The sequence below is a fragment of the Saimiri boliviensis genome, chromosome 17 (genome assembly GCF_048565385.1).
Source record: "Saimiri boliviensis isolate mSaiBol1 chromosome 17, mSaiBol1.pri, whole genome shotgun sequence".
NCBI classification, from domain to species: Eukaryota; Metazoa; Chordata; class Mammalia; order Primates; family Cebidae; genus Saimiri; species Saimiri boliviensis.
Genome location: NC_133465.1, coordinates 58,167,757 through 58,189,954, shown reverse-complemented (window position 1 = coordinate 58,189,954; position 22,198 = coordinate 58,167,757). Strand labels below are relative to the sequence as shown.

At 44.2% G+C, this 22,198-nt stretch overlaps 1 protein-coding gene across 5 annotated transcripts; it reads right to left on the bottom strand.

Moving 5' to 3' along the window:
- Positions 1-1,648: 1,648 nt before the first annotated feature.
- On the bottom strand, positions 1,649-11,543 carry AMZ2 (archaelysin family metallopeptidase 2). 5 transcript variants are annotated; one of them, XM_074388882.1, is made up of 9 exons: positions 11,447-11,543; positions 10,866-10,963; positions 10,471-10,556; positions 8,745-9,021; positions 8,245-8,418; positions 8,025-8,153; positions 4,193-4,356; positions 2,914-3,090; positions 1,649-1,988 (listed from the first exon to the last, which is right to left on the bottom strand). In XM_074388882.1, exons 4-9 carry the CDS (start codon positions 8,917-8,919, stop codon positions 1,833-1,835), a joined length of 975 nt encoding a protein of 324 aa, XP_074244983.1. In that variant the 5' UTR covers positions 8,920-9,021; positions 10,471-10,556; positions 10,866-10,963; positions 11,447-11,543; the 3' UTR covers positions 1,649-1,832. The 5 variants fall into 5 exon arrangements, with proteins under 5 accessions (XP_074244983.1, XP_010340795.1, XP_010340794.1 ...); XM_010342493.3 differs by having other exon boundaries at positions 8,745-9,027; positions 11,447-11,542; XM_010342492.3 differs by lacking the exon at positions 10,471-10,556 and having other exon boundaries at positions 8,745-9,027.
- Between the last annotated feature and the right edge of the window lie 10,655 nt (positions 11,544-22,198).

The following is a 22,198-nucleotide window of genomic DNA, read 5'->3' as shown; positions in this document are numbered from 1 at the left end:
TGGATTTATTTAGTGAAAACTATCTTTTAAAACTACAAAGATTTTCATACTGACAGCCATTCATTAGTGAAGAAAAAAGAAAAACTACAAAGACTTGGTTGCAGTAGGCAAATTATATTTTTAAGCTTAACCCTAAGAAATTGTCCAAAAATATATACGATATACACAGCACTTATGATTGCTGAATAAATGCATTATATAAAATTTATGTTTAGTTCAATGTTTAGCAAGAGTGAACGATTTGTTAGATGATTCTTTTCCTAATCTCACAGTGCAGAGTAGACGCAAATGGACCTTATATTTTCTCCAACCAACTGTCATCCCCGATTTATTCACCTAGGCAAATCTTAGTTCAAAAGAGTTTGTGACAAAAGCTGACCTACAGGACTAAAACCGTGCTTACCTTATAGGAAAAAAAAAAAAGTAATCAAATAGACAATAATTTTTAAGTACATTACTCAAGGAGGAAATCAGCCCTGTAACAGAATCCATAAAACACCATGCTCCATCAGAGTCTCTTTTTGGTAACAGAATGACCAAGTATTTGCTCCAATTAATTTGAATAGCAAACTACCATTTTCTAAAATGACTTAAATGGGTTTAATCAAGTAGGAGAATGAATCCAAGGGAAACCACTGACTCAGGTGTAAAGTGTGCCTTACATCATATTGTATACACCAAACAATGAAATAATCTAGATTTCAAATTGCAAAAAAAAATATATATATATATATATATATATATATATATATATATATCTTAAAGTCTTACCCTCAAGATAAAATAGGAAAGCAGGAAATGCTGTCTGCTCACTGGCATTCCATAAAATATTCACGGTAATTTCTAGATTTCTAAGATACATCTACCTGGCAGAGGTGGTCTGTCAAGTCTGGGGTTTTCCACCTGTCCACCCTGGCAGCAATGGGGCTGATATTCGCACCCTGCAAGCCATCATCAGCATTCATAGCACCCCAACAGATAACCCCATTAAACTCTTTCCTACAAGTAAACACTTCACAATGTAAGAAGGTGAGAAAGACATTATTACTGAAATAAACTTGAAACTTGCTCTCAATCTATAGAAAAAGTACAATATTCACAAATATAAATACCATTACAAACTATGTGTAAGATCCCTCATAAATAACTGTGTTATAGCTGAGAAGTGCAATGAAACTCCCACCACAAAAAGTGTTGTGGTTGTGTAAGTACCATTGTTATTTTCACTTACACATGTTCCTGAGAGGTCATGTTTTAAGCTGCTGAAAACTGATACAAGCTGTTAATTCTTTCAGGGATAAGGTGACTACCAGCAAGAGGGAAAAAAAAAAAAAAGAGGTAATGCACTCCAGAGAGTAAGGAAGGCTCACGGAAGAGGAGGAGGGCTATGGGTGGAGAAGGTCAGAGCCCATGGCTGTCCAAAAATGTGACTTGGCTGGGCCTAACAGAAGGAAGTAACTCTTCTAAAAATGAAATCACCCCCTGGAAATGATGCTGGTTGGCTCCTTGGGGCATATATTTTTCGAGTTATTTATTCACTTAACTCATTATCACTAGTCCCAGCTTTCCTGTGAGACATACACATATTTGGAGAATGGAAATTATATGCTTGCTGCCACAGACCAGGTTAGTAAGATGAGAAGATAAAGAGTTTCTAGAGTTTTTATTACTCAAAATGAGTTTCATTTCAATTCAGGCATCTGAAAGAAGGTTCTATTCTGTTACTCTGACACAGCACAAGATCACTAGTTTATTCCAATGAAGTATTCCACCCAAATGAAAGCATTACATGCAAGTGGTTATTGATTTCAATCACTCCTATTTGAAGGTCCTTATTTTTGGAGAACAGCCAGGCATTTTATTATCCACTCCTTCCATTCCTTAAAGGCTTCCACGGGTTTCGGTAAATTCCCATTATCCTCACGACTGTGTTTTGGAGTTGCTCCAGGTGTGCCAGCAGATTCATCATCAATCCACTGCACCAGTGCCTGGAAAAACATAGAAGTCGTGCGTTCTAACAAACCACAGCAAAACAGATCAGGCAAGAAAAGAATACTGGCTTCCAGATCATGGGGTGATGTATTACCCCAGGCAGATGCTGCATTTGATAATTATGGTATGAATATGAAATAATGCTGATGATAAGCTGAGTGAAAGGGCACCTACCAAATACACACGGAATTACACATTATGTCAAAAGTATGTACTGAAAAAAGATGAAAAAGAAATACACTAATTCTTACCCTTTTTTCCTAGCATGATAGGATATTACTTTTTCTCAACTTGCTAAATATTCCACAAGGCTTTGTATTAATCTGATATGTACATATATACATATGTAAGTGTACACACAGGCATGGGTAGACATATGCATGTGAAAACACGTGTGTAGACATTTCTGTGCAGTCACCTGAATGCGCAGTCACACCCATGAGTAGCCACATGAATGTATGCTGATGTTTGTGGGCATGTGTGGGCACCCACACATGGAGATCAGGTACTTTCCTTCTTCCTTTTTAAAGAAAATCATTTTTTTCTCCTAATGAACATACCTCTGTCCCATATTTGGAAAGATAAATCCTGTGCACAGACTTACAGGGTTTAAAAAATGAACTTTGTCACACATATCTATATTTATTCTGTTCTGCAAAGTCAAGCTCTCTTGCCCTAAATGGAAGAGAAGCAGAGAAACTACTCCTCATCGAACTGTTAGCATAAATCACTCAAAGGCAAGCTGAAGTTTTTAAGAAGGGCATTTCTTTGCATTTTTTTTTTTAAACCACAGCTTCCTGCTAATCTTTACACTAATTTCCTCTGATAAATTATAGCTCTAGAGAAGGATATAATAGAAATGTCAGTTTGCTACTGAGATAACCACTTCCCCCCGTTTACACGGTCCAGACCCCAACTTACTTTGTATCTTTCTACAATGCCGAAGCCAACAGCACACTGCAACTTGCGCAAACAGATAGGGCAAAGGTTTAGAGGGCGCCGGTCAGCTTCTTCCAAATGGTTGGAGCCTTGCATTAGGCATGCAAGCCACTGGCAGTGTCGCAGTCCAAATATGTGTCCAATCTCATGGGTTAAAGTCTGCATCACAATCACATTGAGGTGTTGTAAGTCCACCATCACATTAAACTACACATCTCCTCTTTTTCTGGCTTTTCCAAGAAAAACAGGAATCAACTCTCTTATCATTATTGCCAAAACTTCACCCTGTCCAGACCTTCAAAGACTTAATAATCCCTCATTTTCCCAAATGTCTTATTGCTTTTCTTGCTATACACTTCCTGAACCTCCACACTGCTGACATGCTGGACAGATAATGCCAGGTTGTGGGAGGCTGTCCTGTGCACTGCACGATGCTTTGCAGTATCCCTGGTTCTACCCACTAGATGCCAACAGAACTCCCTCCCTGATTGTGAGAATGAAAAATGTCTCCAGATATAGCTTATATTCCCTGGATGGCAAAACCCCTGGTTGAGAAACCTTGACCTAAACTAGGGTACTCGTTGTAATAAAGATTCTGGGGCCCTTCCCCTAGAGATGCTGATTTCAGTAGGTCTGGAAGAAAGGGGGCTTGATCTGCATGCTAACGAGAACATCAGGTGACAATGACACAGGGGCCCATGGAACACACTTTGAGAATGTAATTCTCAAGTAATACAGGTGAAAGCAGAATTTATCTAGCTAAAGGAAAAGCCTATCTCTCTGGCTCTGGAGAAAGGGGAGATAGGCTTTTGAAAAAACTGAGTTGGATCAGGAACTGCCAGGACAACTATAGTCCAGGGTATCCTGGAGCCCAGGGCAGGAAGGCCCATGCTCCCAGAGAGGCCAGAGAGCAGAGGTCCTCCAAAGGCCTGGGGAAGGCAGCTTTGCCCAATGACCACGGTAGCTTGAAAAAGCAGGTTACCCGCTCACACCAGAATTCAGGAATTACACTAATAGAGAGGATCTGGGTACAGCCAAGGCTGCTTGTAACTACCACAAGAACCTGGCACTGATATTGTAAATTTCAATATGAAGGTATCCATTTAAATTGTTTTACTGATCATTTCAGTCAAGCACTATGCACCAAAATTATACAAATGACACAAACTCATTTATAATATTGTCTTAGGACTGACACTATCCAATTTAGGGAACAAAGATGTCTTTTAAAAAATGGTCCCATCAGATTTTAAAAACTTACCTTACAGGATCGAAGCAGTAAAACACTAGTTATTTCTGGAATATAATAGTTGTCGAAAATTGAATAGTCACTTGAAGATGTTTTCTTGAGCTTCTTCACTTTGCCTTCATAGCGCAAGCTATAAAAATCGCTGCCATACCGGGCAAAGCTGAATATCCCCACACCTACAAAAAGAGGTCAAGTGGTGACAGGATGAGAGTCAGGTCCCTGAGGAAAGACCAGAGAAAGAAGAGCCTGCTGGCCCATCTGGCCAGTGAATGCACCTCTGTGTCACTGTGTCCACACCATCTGATGTACTTACAGTTTGCCAACAAAGACTTTTGCCCCAGATTCCCCCATCAAAATTGTGTGCTGCTATCCACTTTGCCTTGCCCTGTAAAACTTAACGGACTTGAGGTCAAATTCTTGAGAAACTGAAGTTTCAGAGACTCTTTTCCCACAAAAGAAGTCTTTTCTGCAAGTAGCAAGTACTCCAAATCAAGTACTCAAAATGGAATCATAAAAAATAATCACATGAGTCGGGTGTGGTGGCTGACATCTGTAATCCCAGCACTTTGGGAGACCAAGGCAGGTGGATCACCTGAGGTCAGGAGTTCAAAACCAGCCTGGCTAACACGGTGAAACCATGTCTCTACAAAAATACAAAAATTAGCCAGGTATGATAGTGGATGCCTGTAATCCCAGCTACTTGGGAGGCCAAGGCAAGAGAATGGCTTGAACCCAAGCAGCAGAGTTGCAGTGAGCTAAGATGGTGCCATTGCACTCCAGCCTGGCAACAGAGCAAGACTCCATCTGAAAAAAAAAAAAAATCACATGAACAACAGGCAGTGATGATTTCACTTTTTAAGGACACACTAAACAGATCTGTTACACGTGCATCTGGAGGGGTTGCTGGCCTTCCCTCACACAGCACTAAGGACAACTTCCCCTGATGTCTTGTAGACCATGCTTTAAACCACAGCTTTAGACCGAATAACCTCCTCCCCTGCCTCCATCCCCACCCCCTTTTCAAAGAACAGCACAACTCTATTATGTCACTAGTGTCTGGTGACCAGAATAAATACCCTTTTAACTGACTTCCTGTGTTACATTTAGAGTTACAACAACCATCTTTGCAAGCACAGAGAACACGGTTTGATACATAACTCACTCTACAGGGTATTGCTTCATACTTTGACTTGTTTACATTCTCAATTTTATTTATGCCTCTCGTTCAGTTATTTTGAAGTAATACTTTTTTTTTATAGGCTGGGCACAATGGCTCAAGCCTGTAATCCTAGCATAAAGTAATACATTTTTAAAGAAAACAATAGCAGGTTTGTCCAATCTAATTTGATCCGAAAACAACTTCCCCACTTCCCTTTACCCAAAAAGTGTAGACTGATAATTCAAAAATCAGGGAAAGATAGCATTCTGAAGTTAAGAAAATACTAAATCTATTCCTGTTAAGAAAAGACTAAATCTATTCATGTACCACAAGTAACCTCTGGCCAATCAAGTGTGGGCATATTTCACTACAGTAATACTTTTAGCAAGGACATGTCTTTCTTCCAATAATCCTATAAATAGAAGATTTTTCCTTTCATAGTCAATGTTTCTCAATTTAAAAATACTAATCTTTGTAAACTTGAAGAAAACAAGACCACTTGTGTTAAGATATTATCACTATCTATTCCTGCTACTTTCCTGCGTAAATCTTTTGCGTCATGTATTATTTAAGAAACTTACCAAAAAAAGAATTAAAGTAAAAACAGTTTGGGGGAAATGTTTCCTGACCTCTCAAATACATAAGATAAAGTAGCTAGCAATAGCTAGATAAATGAACATATGACTTTAAAATTATTTTTTTAGCTGGGTGTGGTGACTCACACCTGTAATCAAAGCACTTTGGGAGGCTGAGGCGGGAGGATCGCTTGAGCCCAGGAGTTTGAGATGAGCTTGAGTAACATAGGGAGACTCCATCTTGACAACAACAACAACAACAAATAGCCAGGTGTGGTGGCCCTGTGGTCCCAGCTACTCGGGAGGCTGAAGCAGGAGGATTCCTTCAGCCCAGGAGGTTGACATTGCAGTGAGCCATGATCACACCACTGCACTCCAGCCTGAGTGACAGAGGGAGACTTTGTCTCAAAAGAAAAATAAAAGGTAGATAAATTATTTTTTAATGTTTCCATCTCTATAAGGTTAATAATAAAAGAGAAAACATGATAAAAAGTTACCTCACACCACCAAAATCAGTTAAGAGTAGTGACCCACATCTCCAAGAGTGCATGTTGGTAGGACCATGGTCAGGGGTCGAGGGGAACGGGTAACAAGAAACCTTATGTAAATGGGAGATTAGAATAAAGGAGTTTAGGTGGGAAGAGGCTCTATAACCCTACAACCCACACCACTAGTAGAAACATTTGTCCCAAAAAGCTTACCACCCCACATAAATTCTAAGGTGAATGTAACATTTGGACAGACCACTAACTCGCAGGATAGTCCCTGGTACTCACTCCTCATTCGCAGAACACTAATGGACCACTTCCCTTTGGGGCCTTTTCCCTTTCAAGTCTGTCTTGGATTTTTGGGGATGAAATTAGAGAAGAGCAAAAATGAAGGGAAGAGGAGAAGAGAAGCAGAGAGATGACCAAAAAAAGGCTAAAAATATGATCTGTTTCCAGAACCTTTCCCACCCCCAATATTACCATGTGGAGTTCCTAATGAGTCAGGGTTTATTACATATCTCAAATCAAAGACGGAAGTTTTGACTTTTTAAATTAAAAAACACAAAACAAACACTGTAGGATGAGGAAGAAGCATGCATTAGTCTATGGCTGTTCTATCTGTGCAAGATGACTACGAAAAGGATTGAAAATCAGTTAGCAAGACTTTCATAGCCATTAATTATAGTTCAAACTGTAACTGGTTTAATTCACCTTGCTACTGAATTACGGACATTTACTAGCTGTTATGCTGAATGCCTACATATATGCCAGGCATATATATATACATTTGTTTTTTGAGACAGGGTTTCACTTTATTGCCCAGGTTGGAGTGCAGTGGTGTGATCACGGTTCACTGCAGCCTCAACCTCCTGGGTTCTTGTGATCCTCCAACCTCAGCCTCCTGAGTAGCTAGGATTACAGGTGTGTGCCACCATGCCCAGCTAATTTATTTTTTATTTTTTATTTTTTTTGTAGACATGTGGTCTTACTATGTAGACCAGGTTTATACACACTCTTTATGTACAGGCGCTTTTATGTAAATTATCTCAAAGTGACTCCATGATGTGGGTATTGTGTTGTTACCTCTATTTTTTTTTTTTTTTTTTTTTTTTTTAATGAGACACAGTTTCACTCTTGCTGCCCAGGCTGGAGTGCAATGGCGTAATCTTGGCTCACTGCAACCTCTGCCTCCCAGGTTCAAGCGATTCTCCTGCCTCAGCCTCCCAAGTAGCTGGGATTACAGGTATGTGCCACCACACACAGCTAATTTTCTATTTTTAGTAGGTGGGGGGTGTTCTCCATGTTGGTCAGGCTGGTCTCAAACTCCTGACCTCAGGTGATCCGTCCACCTCAGCCTTCCAAAGTGCTGGGATTACAGGTGTGAGCCACCGCACCCGGCCAGTTATTGTTACCTTTAGGGTCATGTAGGTAGTGACTGGCCAACTGGAACACAGATTATCAGACTCTACCAACAGCACACTTCTCATTATGGCATGATGTCTCAACTGAAAATACTATACAGTATTAAATATTAAAATGATTCTTGGTTGGAATTTTTTTCCCTCTTTTGACATCTTCAAATATTCTCAATTTGAAGAAATTCCTAACAACAATGGGAATACCATCTGTCAAAGAGGCCTGTCCGAAGACAAAATTCCAGGAGTCTCTTGGGTAAAGATCAATCATTGTTATTCCCACAATGCAGAAGGCATCTTCAGGTTTCTTCTTTTTCAAGAACTTCAGGATGTCCCCTATTTAAAAAGAAATATACATATGTATGCATGCATACTATACAAACATGCTTCCTTCACTCAGTTCAAACTGCAAAGTTGTGTGATTCACCTGCATGAATTTGTAGGTTTTGTGTGTTCTCATTGACTCTAAAGGAACATTTTGTTGCAGAAACAGGAACTGGTTCTAGGAGTTTTACTCTCAAGCCATAGAAATATGCTTTACAATAGCCCTGCAGCCATTTAATATATTCTTCACTGATAATCCTGGTGTTTCCTAGAGATCCTGTAATATGGAAGAACATTTAAAGACAGACTTTAAGAGGATTATTCAGTCTTTATACCCAGTCTATGAGGAAGAGGATTCAAATGAGAAACAAATGCAACTCTAAATTTTCAATACACCTTTATCATTCATTGGTGTTCATATGAATTAAAAAGAAACAAAATGTTCTCTTGTAAGTCAGTTTGGCTATAAAACTTGTACCATTGCAATGAATATCAAAAATAATCCTAAAACTGCCCATCTGAATCAGATCGATCGCCCGGACTATTCCTGACAACAGCACCATTGCAATACCAAACCAAAACCAACACATTACCAGTATTTACCAATGGACTGTATATAAATACTGTGTTTGTCTGGAGAGGGTATCTTTCTGTAAGGATCACTGAAGAACTGTTCAAAGTCTTGGGGGGCCTCAGGGTGGGAGGTGATCCAATCTGATTGAGAATGCAAGGTAATGGGTCCAAAGAGATCACTGGCTGGCTGGAAGGCTTCATTCATTAAACGCTGCTCCCCAGCATCTAATTTCTCATACTGTGACACAAGCACTGGGTTCTTTGAGATGAGAGCTGTTTTTAGCGTCTGTTGAGAGTGCCGTACTAACTGCATCTAACAAAAAAAAAACAAGTAGTCAAATATAAAAATACATAACCATATTGAGAACTTTAACTGTCTTCCATATACAGCTCTGATTTCTCCATAGAATGAGATGACTGACTGCTAACGCTTTAGAGTGGTCAAACTTAGAGTGGTTTCCTCATGTCAAATCAATTTCTTGAGGATCTAAGAAATTAAAAAGAAAATCATAAAATCCATTCCTCCATTTCATATGAAACCTGCTCCCATTACAAAAACTAATGGTGGCCAAGCGTGGTGGCTCATGCTTATAATTTCAGCACTTTGAGATGGGAGGATTGCTTGAGGTCAGGAGTTTAAGAACAGCTTGGGCAAATGGTGAGACCCTGTCACTACAAAAAATGTTAAAATCCCCTGGGCATAGGGGTGCACACCTGTGGTCCTAGCTACCAGAGAGACTGAGACAGGAGGATCACTTGAGCCCAGGAGCTTGAGGTTGCAGTGAGCCATGATCATGCCACTGCACTCCAGCCTGGGCAAGAGTCCAAAACAAACAAACAAAAAAAACCTCATGGTGACCTCAGGAGCATGACCTCACACCTAATTTCCTTCTTTTGGGGAATAATAGTATTGGCCTGGCACAGTGTTTCACACTTATAATCCCAGCACTTTGGGAGCCTGAGGGAGGACTGCTCGAGCCTAGGAGTTTGAGACCAGCCTGGGCATCATGGCAAAACCCCGTATCTACAAAAAATTAGCTGGGCATGGTGGTGCGCACTTGTAGTCTCAGCTACTTGGGAGGCTAAGGTGGGAGGATCATCTGAGCCCAGGACGGCTAAGGTGGGAGGATCGTCTGAGCCCAGGACATTGAGGCTGCAGCAAGCCATGATCATGCCACTGCACTCTATCCTGGGCAACAGGGACCCTGTCTCAAAAAAATACTACTAGCCGAGTGTGGTAGCTCACACCTGTAATCCCAGCACTTTGGGAGGTCAAGGTGGGTGGATCACCTGAGATCAGGAGTTCAAGACCAGCCTGACCAATATGGAGAAACCCCATCTCTACTAAAAATACAAAATTAGCTGGGCATGGTGGCACATGCCTGTAATCCCAGCTACTTGGGAGGCTGAGGTGAGAATCCCTTGAACCTGGGAGGCAGAGGTTACGGCGTGCTGAGATCATGCCACAGCACTCCAGTCTGGGCAACAAGAGTAAAACTCCGTCTCAAAAAAATAAATTAATTAATAATAATAATACTATGAGTTAACTCATTAGGGCCTCATGAAAAATACTCACCCTTTCTAATGTGACTCAAAGATCTTCAACATCAAATAAAAACAAAACAAATGTAAGGCCTATCATTTCTGTAATTTAACTGCAGGATGAGAAGCCACAGCTTAATCACTGAAGTTTATGGCCTCAAAGTCACATCACATTAGGGAAGCTATCAGATGACTAATCAAAAGTCAGACTCACGATGACAGGTTTCTTCCATTCACGTCGTGCTCCTATGTAGAGCTTTCATCCTTCCTCTTGAATGGGTCAGATGTTCCACCGCGAGACTTTTTTAATTAGACAAGGAAAAAACTGAACATCTCTGTCTGGATCATCTCTGTCATATTTCCTAATTATCTAGATTTTCCCAGTTTAATGATAGACAATGAATGGGAAAACTTAAGCTAATGTGTGTTCTGACTGAACCTCTGAATTCTGGGGTTGACAAGGATGGCTGAAATTCCAGATCAAATGTCTCTGTACTCAAAGCTCGGATAGGAGCATAGGCTTATCCTCACCCCTACACAACTGGGCTGAAATCTGACTTCTACAGGACAATCTATACAAGAAGATGTACCTTCCTGTCGTCTACCTACCTTCATCTAGGAAGGAAGGCTCCCATGGAAGCTTTTATCTTACAAGGACGGACATGTCTGGGCCTGGCCGGAAAGATGTTACGGCGTGTGCCTTCATCCTAATATTAAAAAGGCAGAGTGAAAGGTGAGGAGGCCTCCTCTTGCCTCCCAAGCCTAATCTAGGGAAGCTGTGGGAGAAGACGGGCAGAGGGTGCACGACGCAGTCACCGCAGTGGGCTGGAGGCCTGGGATGCTCTGGTCCCCAAACCGGAACATCCCGGGCGAACCCGGAGGAGCTATGGCAACTCGCACTGTGGGCTCCGGCCCGTGCAGGCACGACCCAGTCTCCGGCTGAAGGTGGAGTGGGGGTTCCCCCGGGGACTCTCGCTTCGCCTCGTCTCCCCTAGGACTCTCGGGAAAGGCCCTCCCTGGCTCCCCAGAGGCACTCCGCCCCCGCGGTCCCCGCGGCTTCCGCCACGTCGTCACCTCCCACATCCTCATCCCTCTCCACCGACCGCGACCGGCCCCCCGCCTCTACGACCCGGCTGCCCCGCCTAGGGGAGCCCGGCCCAGCTCTGACAGCACCCGCGAACCGCCCTCACCCAACACGCCTGGACGCCCGCCACCCGCGGCAGCCCTCACGCGCGTGCGCATCGCCTCGCTGTGCGCACCGCCTCGCCACGCCCACCGGGGCCACGCCCCTTCGCGCCACGCTCTGCGCCGCTCCGTCGCGCACGCCCCGTGGGCCCGCCCAGCTCACGGCCCTCCCGCGCCACGTCCCGTAGCGCGAGGCCGCCGGGCAGGCGCAGGGTCTGGCGGCCGTGGCCCGCTTCTTCCAGCGCAGAGGGTCGCGGGGGGACTGTAGGCCCCCCGCCGTCCGTCCCCGCAGTCGCCGGTTCCCCGCCTGCCCTCGCGGAGGCTCCGCGGTCCGATACGCGAGAGCCCCAGACGCATCCCGGTCGCCGGGGTCGCCCGGGTGGGAACGTGCCGGGCGGGCTGCGGGTTGGAGAGGTGTCCCCGGCGTGGCGAATGCCACCAGGGTGGCCCCCCAGGAGTCGGCGGCCGCCTCGGGTTGACGTAGAGCCGCGGCACTCCCCGGGGACGTCACCCGCAGGACTTTCCCCTCGTTATTTGTTGGGGGCGGCGGAGGCTGAAACCCAGACACGCACGTGTGGGCACGCCTCTGGCGCCCCGAGGTCGAAACCCAGATGCGCCGGAGAGGCCGCGAGGTCGAGAAGGCACCGCGGAGCCGGCCTTAGGGCTTACCCAGCTCCGTGGCTTGGGGTGGGACGTTCAACCTCTCTGGGCCTCGCTATTCTTTTTTTTCTTTTTCTCTTTTTGTTTTGTTTCTGTTGTGAGACCGAGTCTCGCTTTGTAGACTGAAGGACAGTGGTGCTGTTATCGGCTCACCGCAGACTCCGCCTCCGGGGTTCAAGCGATTCTCGTGCCTCAACCTCTCTAGTGGCTGGCGACTACAGGTGTCCAACATCACTTCGGGCTAATTTTTGTATTTTTAGTAGACACACGGTTTCATCAGGTTTGCCAGGCTGGTCTCGAACTCCTGACCGCAAGTGATCCGCCCGCCTTGGCCTCCTAAAGTGCTGGGATGATAGGCATGAGCCACCGCGCCCGGGCCTAGAGCATCGGCATTGTCATCTGGAAGAGGAGAGGACCCTTTGGGCCCTGGGAATGTGAGGGATAGACGCTCGCAGTCCCTGGACACTCCCGCGTACAGCTCCTGATGCATCCCAGCGCCCATCAGGCCTTGGGACACGGCAGATGGCCAGGCTGGGTAATGCCACGGAGTGATCCCAGTTACAAATCGCCACCTAACTAGCGTCCCCTCTCCCTTTGAGGTTGTGGGCCTCTAAACAGGGCTCTACCCCCACACCTCCCTTCCTATCCAACTCAGTTCCTTCTTCACCAGTTCATGCCATGATCTGTTGGTCCTAGCAGCTTCCTACAAAGGAGCCCTGGGGAAGCCCAATTCCATTACAGACCTGTTTCCCCAAACCTCCCACTGGTTCACTTTCAAGACCTCGCCTTAAGGGACACCCAGCTTCCTTCCCTGGACACCACTTCTTGCCTCCCACATTTCCCTCAAAAATACCAAGCCCCTGTTTTTATTTTCCAGCTATAGTCCTATGGCCACAAAAGTAACCTCTCTTTAAAAACACACGCGCACACACACACACACACACACACACACACACAACGGGTTTTCACCCTGTCGCCAAGGCTGGTCTCGAACTCCTGAGCTCAGGTGATCCACCCACTTCGGTCTTCCACAGTGCTGGAATTCCAGATGTGAGCCACCGCGCCCGGTCTCAGTTCTTTTGAAATCAGCCCATTTTACCATCCTCTGGATTTTCCTCATCCTAATTCTCCTTCCCAGTCTCCAGGAAAGACAGGCACATTTTCTTGATGACTTCAGCACTTGTCTTATTGTCTTCTCCAATCCTAACCCGTTGTTGGTTCTCCTTAGAGGATATTAACTGTGTGTGTTTGAACCTCTCAACTTACAGGATCTCCTCAGCCCTTCCTTACTGGTTCTCCATCCTGGATCTTGAAATCTCCAAATGTGTCCTTTGAACACAGTGCCCATATCCACTCTCACCTGAACCCACTCTTTAATAAAATGCATTCGTACCATGACTGTTCTCAAAGTTGGAAATTGAGAATACTGATGCATCAACTCCTGCTTCAGTGCTTAAGTCGTGAGCTTTCTTACATGTGTATTTGAATGGGTGCCTATCTCCCAACAGCCTGAGGTGAAGGTGGTCTGTGCTTGAACCCCAAAACCCTCACTTGTATGCATGGGACCTGTGCCAGTCAATTGACCTCTTTTTCATCTCTTCCCTAGTTTGTAAAATATAGACAATTAGAGAACATCCTTTTACTATTATTATTTGACACAAAGTCTTGCTCTGTTGCCCAGGCTGGAATGCAGTGGTGCAATCCCAGCTCACTGCAACCTCTACCTCCTGAGTTCACGTGATTCTTGTGCCTCAGCCTCCCGAGTAGCTGAGATTACAGGCATGCACCACCACACCCGGCTAATTTTTGTATTTTAGTGGAGACTGGGTTTCACCATGTTGACCAGGCTGGTCTCGATCTCCTGTCAGGTGATCCACCCACCTTGGCTTCCCAAAGTGCTGGTAATTACAGGTGTGAGCCACCGCACATGGATGATTTCTTGATCTTTTAATTTTAGGTAGCATCTGTTTATTGCCGTGAGAGAATACATACATCTCATACATCATACTTTCCACCTCTCATTCCTCTTATGATTATATCACAAATTTTGGTTGATTCTGGTGGTCAGTGTTTACATTATGATGCTTATGCAAACATTGTGCACCACAAAGCCAAGTAGTGTACTATGACCATACTTTTTTTTTTCCTGTAGAACCTCTTTATTTTTGCCTGGAGTTAATCATCATTTGATTTCTATTATTTATTTTCTTTAAAAAATTATATAATATTCATGTGCCTCATTTTTAATGATTCTCTGATTCTTTACTTTGTTTTTTTAATGCTTCTCTACATGACCCATGCATACTGGTTACATTTTTTTTTCTGGGTACCTTCATCTCCCCATTCCTATCTATACTGGTCATCAGTGGGCCTGCTGCATAGCTGTTCCTGTGACTGCAACTACACTTTGCTCTGTTGGATCCCCTGCTTCTTAAATTATTAAATTCTGTGTCTTCCTCTTTCCCGGCTTACTCCTTTGGTTTCAGTAGCACATCCCCAGAACCTTCTGGAATAAAGGTACATAGAGAAAATATCTTGAGATCTTTGCCATCTGAAAATGTTTTTATTCTGCCATCATACTTGGCTGAAGATTTATCTGGGTTGGTGTGGAATTCTAGCTTGCAGATCGCCTCCCCTCAGAATTATAGTTTGCTCCAGTTTCTTCTGACTTCCAGTGTTGCTACTGAGATGTTCAATGCCATTTTGATTCCTAGTCCTTTGTATGTTACCTGTTATTTTTGGGAAGATTTTAGGATCTCCTTTTTATCCTTAGAATTCTGAAGGGTTATAAAGATGTGCCTTAGCCTGCACCTTCTTTCCCATTCATTTTGTGTCTCACTTATCAGGGCCTTGGATACTGAGGCTCTTATCCTTTCATTCTGAGAAATTTTCTGGTTTTTTTTTTTTTTGATAATTTCTTTCCCTCCATTCTTGCTGGATGTCGAACTTTCAGAATAGATCCTCAAATTTTCTTATCTCTCACGTTTTTTTCATCTTTTGGTACTATGTTTTGAAGTTTTTAATCAATTATTTTCTATCTTTTCTTTTGAATAGTTACTTTCAACTGTTCTGCTTTTTCATAGCCAAAATCCCTTTCCTGTTATGATTATTTTGCACCCTGCTATTGTTTGAATGTCAGTGTCTTCCCAAAATTTATGTTGAGGCCTAACTCTCAATGTGATAGTATTTGTAGATGGGAACCTTTGGGAAGTGATCAGGTCATGAAAATGGAACCCTTATGAATAGTATTAGTGCTTTTATAAAAGAGACCCAAGGGAGCCAGTGGGTGTCTTCCACCACATGAGGCCACTTCAAGAAGACACTATCTGTGAATCAGAAAGCAGGCCCTCTGTAGACACCAAATCAGCACCTTGATCTTGAATTCCAGACCCTAGAACCGTAAGAAATAAATTTCTGTTGTTTACAAACCACCCAGTTTATTGTATTTTGTTATGGCATCCCAAACAGTCTAAAATACATCCTCTCATTTCATGGATAAAAATGTCTTTTCTTATTTCTCTATAGCTAGTAACTATACTACTTTTGAAGATTTGTTCTGTTGTTTCCTCTGTTTTGATCTCTTTGTTTCATGTTAGAACTTTCCATATACATCTGGTAATCTTCGGCTATCTGTTAAGGTTTCATTATGAGGTACAAAAAGCTGGTGGGGGGTTCTGTGTGCCTGAATGTGGCTTATTCTCAGAGGCTATCTGGCAGAGAACCAGCTTATTCACTGAGGGGAGTCTCCCTAGTGTCTGAACCTGAAAGTTTCTTCTCTATGACCCTCCTATTTTTTTCCAGAGTAGGATCATTTCTTCACTGACTGCCAGTGTTCTGGAAAAACAGGTGCAGTAAAGAGCCTAAGAGTCCCACTAATGTGTGTGTGAATTCTGAATCCTTAGCTACTTCATTCATCCCTAACCCATACTGCCCCACAAGGACTCTCAAGCCTCACAACTAATTAATTTTAACATGAGAAGACATTAAGAGGGTTAAGAGATTCTCCATGATTCACATGCTAGTGTGAATTCATAGCTGCTCCTTTTACTTCTCCTCCGGCCCTTAGCTGATATCAGCTACCCTGAGGAAATGGAAGTCTGATTGGTCAGGAAGCAGGAACAAGTAGGTAATTTGGGGTCACAGGCCCCCCTCAGCAGGCAAGCTGCCCAGAGGTGGGTAAGGCACATTAGCGTAGGGTGCTACAATCCGGGGACTAGGGCCCTGGACCTAGATGTCAAAAGGGGGTTGAGAAAGTGGAAAAGAAAACTACTTAGGCTTCAATTGTGCTCAGAGCCGGGGCTCTATGCAAAGGAGCGGCAGCTGACCTGCTTTCTCCCTCCTGAGCAGCAGAGAACCCGCCCTCAACCACCCAGAGCTCAGCTTCAGTAGAAATTGAACAGTACTGTGCAAGCAAACCTGAGAACCCAGTCACCCTGAGAAAAATGGTTTCCAGGGCAAAACACATTCTTTGGTCCAAACAACCAACTTACAAATGATCTTTTGGACCATGTCCTGCCTGCACACTGAGGCTCGATTCACCCTTAATGGGCCAGCTCTGGCGGTGCCAAGGGAGAGAGGCCATTAGCAGAAATGAAAAAAGCAAGGAATCTTTTAGTCCATTAGGTTAAAAGAAGATTTTTCATGCTTTATTATTTATGATTTGTGACTTCAGTTACTGTTTCCTGGAACAAATGTTATGGTTCTACTTCAACTTCTATTTACTGAAGCAAATAGATGCTTATCAGCGGTCATGCTACAAATCGCAAAGCAGTCAGTAAGGCCTTTGGTGCTGTGGCCTCTTTTGCAATTCTTTGATGTCTTGTCAAGCAACTTATTTTCTGTGTCTCAGAGTTTCCAAAAGCTACCACAATCCAATGTGTATGCGTGTATGTATGTACATATGTGTGTGTATATATGCACTCTCTCTCTCTCTCTGCACACACACACACACACACACACACACGGCAGAGAAATACAGTGAAGTCAAAGAACTGAGCAAAAGCAGATTTTGTCTTTTACTTTAAGAATATCATTTCACTTCCTGAACAAATAGGAATTAGGAGTCCCAAGGATACCACGTGGCATTTAGGAAGACTTGAGTGGGAGTTAAGAAAGTTCAGATGAGGAGAGGAAGAAGGTCCCATGTCAGGCCCGGTATAGTGACTCAAGCCTATAATCCCAGCCCTTTAGGAGGTTGAGGTGGGAGGACTGCTCGAGCTCAGGAGTTTGAGTTCAGCCTGGGCAACCTAGCAAGACTCTGATCTCTATATTGAAAAAGAAAGCCTGGGTCAGTGGCCTCAGTGACCCCTGGAGAATGCCGTGATCCTCTAGGTGACCACCCCAGCCTCCACTTCAGGATGACAGCATGGTCTCCTGCACTGCAGCTCAGTCTGAAATTTTCAGTTTTTCTTTCAAGTTCCCCTTTTTCAGTCTCCGAGGGGGATGGAGGAGGTGGCCTGAATAAGACATAAATGAAAGAGGAAGTGTCTCAGCACCGACCAAACATAAAACAGCAGCCCACTTCACTGTGACCTCTACGGAAATACTGAAGACGTCCTCTGTGTCCTTTTTACGTTCTCGGGGAGAGAGGGGACAGCTGCTGCCCAGAAGCAAGCAGCTTCCTTTTGTCCAGGTCAGTGCAGGGAACCGACAAAGACAGGGACCTGTGTCCAGAAGCAGCACAGCCACAGCAGGTGTCTGATTGAACTGAGCCGGAGAAGGCCTCCTTACCCTTGGGGACCCCTCAAGGCTTCTTTCCCACAAACTGGAAACCACTTGGCTCACCTCTGTGGTAAGTGCAGGTGCCAGCCGAGGGGGTCACCCTAGGACCATGAGCCATTAACACCTTGTCTCATATTCACTTCTCCAAGGCAGTCAGCGACTCCCCAGTGAACACTTGAGGGTTCCTGCCGGTGCTAACTTAGACACAGGGCTGGCGGGTCCCTGAGAGCCCTGTGGCAGATGATGAGAGCAAGTGAGGAACTGGAAAGAAGGTGTCATCAGAGGCAACACTTGCGTGGTTTAAAACCATATAGTCTTGTGCAATGTAAAAATACCAACTTGCATCAACATAATGAAGGACAAACTTATAACAGGAAATTTGAGGAGGACAGAAGAATAGAAAAAGAACGAAGTCATGCCTGGTCCTTTTGCCCAGAAATAACCCACGTGAACCTTGGCTGAACTTTTAGACATTTTCATGGTGCACATTTTTCAACATAATTTGACAATGTGGGACATCTAGAATTGTACATTCTGATTTTTCAGTCCATTTATTTCTTAACTCCAGAAAGAATACATGTATAAGGGTGGTTCATCACAGTGTTGTTTATAATTCTGAACAGCTGAAAACGGATGCTCACCACTAGTGTTTATAAATAAATTCAATAAAGTTATGGTCTCACAATAAAATATTACCTAGTCATTTAAAAGATCCATCTCCTGCTATGCGTATTATCATGAAAGGATGTCCCCAAGATCTTGCTGAAACTTTTTAAAAGTCCTGAAACTGTATATATAATTTGAGCTGTGGTTCACACCTGTAATCCCAGTACTTTGGGAGGCTGAGGTGGGTGGATCACTTGAGGTCAGGAGTTCGAGACCAGACTGGCCAACATGGTGAAACCCTGTCTCTACTAAAATATAAAAAGAAAAAATTACCTGGGCATGGTGGTGTACACCTGTAATACCAGCTACTCAGGAGGCTGAGGCAGGAGAATCCCTTGAGCCTGGAAGGCAGAGGTTGCCGTGACCCAGGACTGCACCACTGCACTCCAGCCTGGGTGACAGAGCAAGACTTCATCTCAAAAGAAAAAAAAAAGTGGGGGCGGTTTTTGTGCTGTTTACTTTCTTCTTGATATTTTTTAGCAATATTTGTTTTTTGCAGTGAGCATTTACTAGTTTTATATTTTTAAACATTTACCTTGAAAAAATTATGTAAATCTACACTTACCATATAAAAACATACTTATTTTGTAGTGAATGAAACTGAGGGTTACAAAGCATATACATAGTATGATACCATGTCCATATTTGATAATTTTATACATAAATTTACATATTTTAGTTTAAGTGTTTATAAATATAAAAATACATTCACACATTTGATATATATAGTGTGCATATAAATTTTACACATGCATATAAAAAGTTTTAAAACATATTTTTTAAGATTATTCTTATATTTTGAATAATAATTGTATTTCCATTCTAGGGAAAAAAGTAGTATTTTGGAAACCAGCTATGGTGGTCCACACCTGTAATCACAGCGCTTTGGGAGGCCGAGGTGGTTGGATCGCCCAAGGTCAGGACTTCAAGACCAGACTGGCCAACATAGCAAAACCCCGTCTCTACTGAAAACACAAAAATTAGCCGGGCATGGTGGTGGGCACCTATAATCCCAGCTACTCGAGAGGCGAAGGCAGGAGAATCGCTTGAATCTGGGAGATGGAGGTTGCAGTGAGCCAAGACTGTGCCACTGCACTCCAGCCTGGGCAATGGGCAATGTAGTGAGACCCTATCTCAAAAAAAAAAAATAAAATAAAAGTAAGATTTTGGGCTAAGTCCTGGAGGGATAGGAATGGCCAGTCCAGGGAAGCCCAGGTGGAGGGCACAGCACGTACTAAAGGCACAAAGCCACAGCAGAGAAGGGCCGAGTGTGGCATACCCTGCCCCTGGCACCTGATAGCACCTGTGTTCTTCCTCCTGGAAACTCTCCTCTTGCTTTTCTGGGTCACTGTTCTCTCCAGGCTGCCCAGTCAGCCAAGCAGGCACCTAAAGGGTCCCTGAGGGACTGAGGCTCTGCCCAGTGGGGGCTCCGAGAGGGGGAAGCCGACTTGCTTCACAGCGTTCCCAAGGCTCAGGCCTGTGTGCTGCGGCGAGAGAACGCAGACCCCACAGTCCACGGACTTGGGTTGAAGCGGAGGCACTACCCGCTCCCAGGCAGCCCTCGGCCAAGGCACTTCACCTCCCTGGGACTCAGTGCGTTTATCCAGGAGTATGGACAATAGGAACCTCTGGGCACAGGGTTAATGAGAGAATTAAATAAGACATAGGAACAGCTCCTTTCGACTAACTGTTTAGTACCAGAAAGTGCCCAATAATCAGGCATGGCAGAAGCCCGAAGGCAAAAGCACAAAGCCCTGACATTTAACAGGTTCTTTTTTTCCTCAGAAACCAGCGCTGGAGACAAGTACTTGTGATAGATCCTCGTGGCTGGACATGTTGGTCACAAGTTCTAATTATGGAAATGCCGGCTGACAAAAGGGGCTGTTGATGTGAGTCACTCTGGGTGGTTTAACTCTCGAGGCCTGGGCTACTCCTAGAAGTGATTTGCAGATACATCTATCCTTCTATGTACCTATCTTTTTTCTTTTCTTTTCTTTTCTTTTTTTGAGACAAGGTCTCTCTCTGACACCCATGGTGAAGTACAGTGGCACAGTCAGGATTCACTTTAGCCTTGACCTCCTGGACTCAAGCAATCCTTCCGCCTCAGCCAGCAGCAAAGACTATCGGTGTGCACCACCATGCCCAGCTCATCTTTTATTGTTTCGAATTGTAGTACAGATGTCACACTAGATTACTCAGGCTGGTCTTGAATTCCTGAGCTCAAGCAATCCTCCCACCTTGGCCTCCCAAAGTGGCCTGGCTCATTACAGGCATGAGCCACTGCACCTGGCCCATAAGATACATATATTTTTATTAAAACAATGCAGTGATTTGTTTGGTTTTGGTTTTGGTTTTTTTTTTTAAGAGACAAGGTCTCACTCTGTTGCCCAGGCTGTGCACTCACAGCTCACTGCGGTCTTGACCTCCTGGTCTCAGGCGATCCTTTCACCCCAGCCTCCCACTTAGCTGGGACTGCAGGCATGTGCCACCACACCTGGTTAATCTTAATTTTTTTTCTTTTTTTAGAGAGGGAGTCTTGCTATGTTACCCAGGCTGGTCTTGAGCTCCTAGACTCCAGTGATCCACACACCTCGGCCTCCCCAAGTCCTGGGATTACAGGCATGAGCCATCACACCCGGCCACTTAAAGAATTTTAAGGCTGGACGTTGTGGCTCATGCCTGTAATTCCAACACTTTGGGAGGCTAAGGAAGGCGAGTGGATCACCTGCGGTTGGGAGTTCGAGACCAGCCTGATCAACATGGAAAACCCCGTCTCTACTAAAAAAAAAATACAAAATTTGGCCAGCCGTGGTGGCTCAAGCCTGTAATCCCAGCACTTTGGGAGGCCGAGGCGGGTGGATCACGAGGTCAAGAGATCGAGACCATCCTGGTCAACATGGTGAAACCCCGTCTCTACTAAAAATACAAAAAATTAGCTGGGCATGGTGATGCGTGCCTGTAATCCCAGCTACTTAGGAGGCTGAGGCAGGAGAATTGCCTGAGCCCAGGAGGCGGAGGTTGCGGTGAGCCGAGATTGCGCCATTGCACTCCAGCCTGGGTAACAAGAGCAAAACTCTGACTCAAAAAAAAAAAAAAAAAAAATACAAAATTTGCCAAATGCAGTGGCGCATGTCTGTAATCCCAGCTACTCGGGAGGCTGAAGCAGGAGAATTGCTTTGAACCTGGGAGGCGGAGGTTGCAGTGAGCCGAGATGGCACCATTGCATTCCAGCCTAGCCAACAAAAGCGAAACGCCGTCCCAAAAAAAATAATAACTTGATGAGCCTCTTCCCTTTTGCTTCCTTGGAGCTCTTCTCTTACGTTATCTCTCATTTAGATTCTCTTGTTTTATATATGCACCTCTGTTGATTCAGGGCCTGGCCTGTAGCCTGGGTAAAATGTTTGTAATGGTAATTCAAATAACTTTGTTTCTCTCATAAAACACAAACATGAGAAGATTCAGCTTAATGTGAATGGCTATAAAGTGGCTTTAAAACTGAAAAGGAAGCCTGGCCAACATGCTAAAACCCCATCTCTACTGAAAATACCAAAATTAGCTGGGCGTGGTGGCGCGTGCCTGTAATGCCAGTTACTCAAGAGGCTGAGGCAGGAGAATTGCTTGACTCTGGGAGGCGGAGGTTGCGGTGAACCAGGATCATGCCACTGCACTGCAGCCTGGGCAACAGAGTAAAACCCTGTCTCAAAATAACA

Excerpts from the sequence above, each read along its gene's own strand:
- AMZ2 (XM_010342492.3), bottom strand. Across the intron at positions 8,419-8,744 it reads TATTTATATACAGTCCATTG|GATCTCTAGGAAACACCAGG; the intron begins GTAAATACTGGT and ends TCCATATTACAG. Across the intron at positions 4,357-8,024 it reads ACAGGCCTCTTTGACAGATG|GTGTGGGGATATTCAGCTTT; the intron begins GTATTCCCATTG and ends CTCTTTTTGTAG.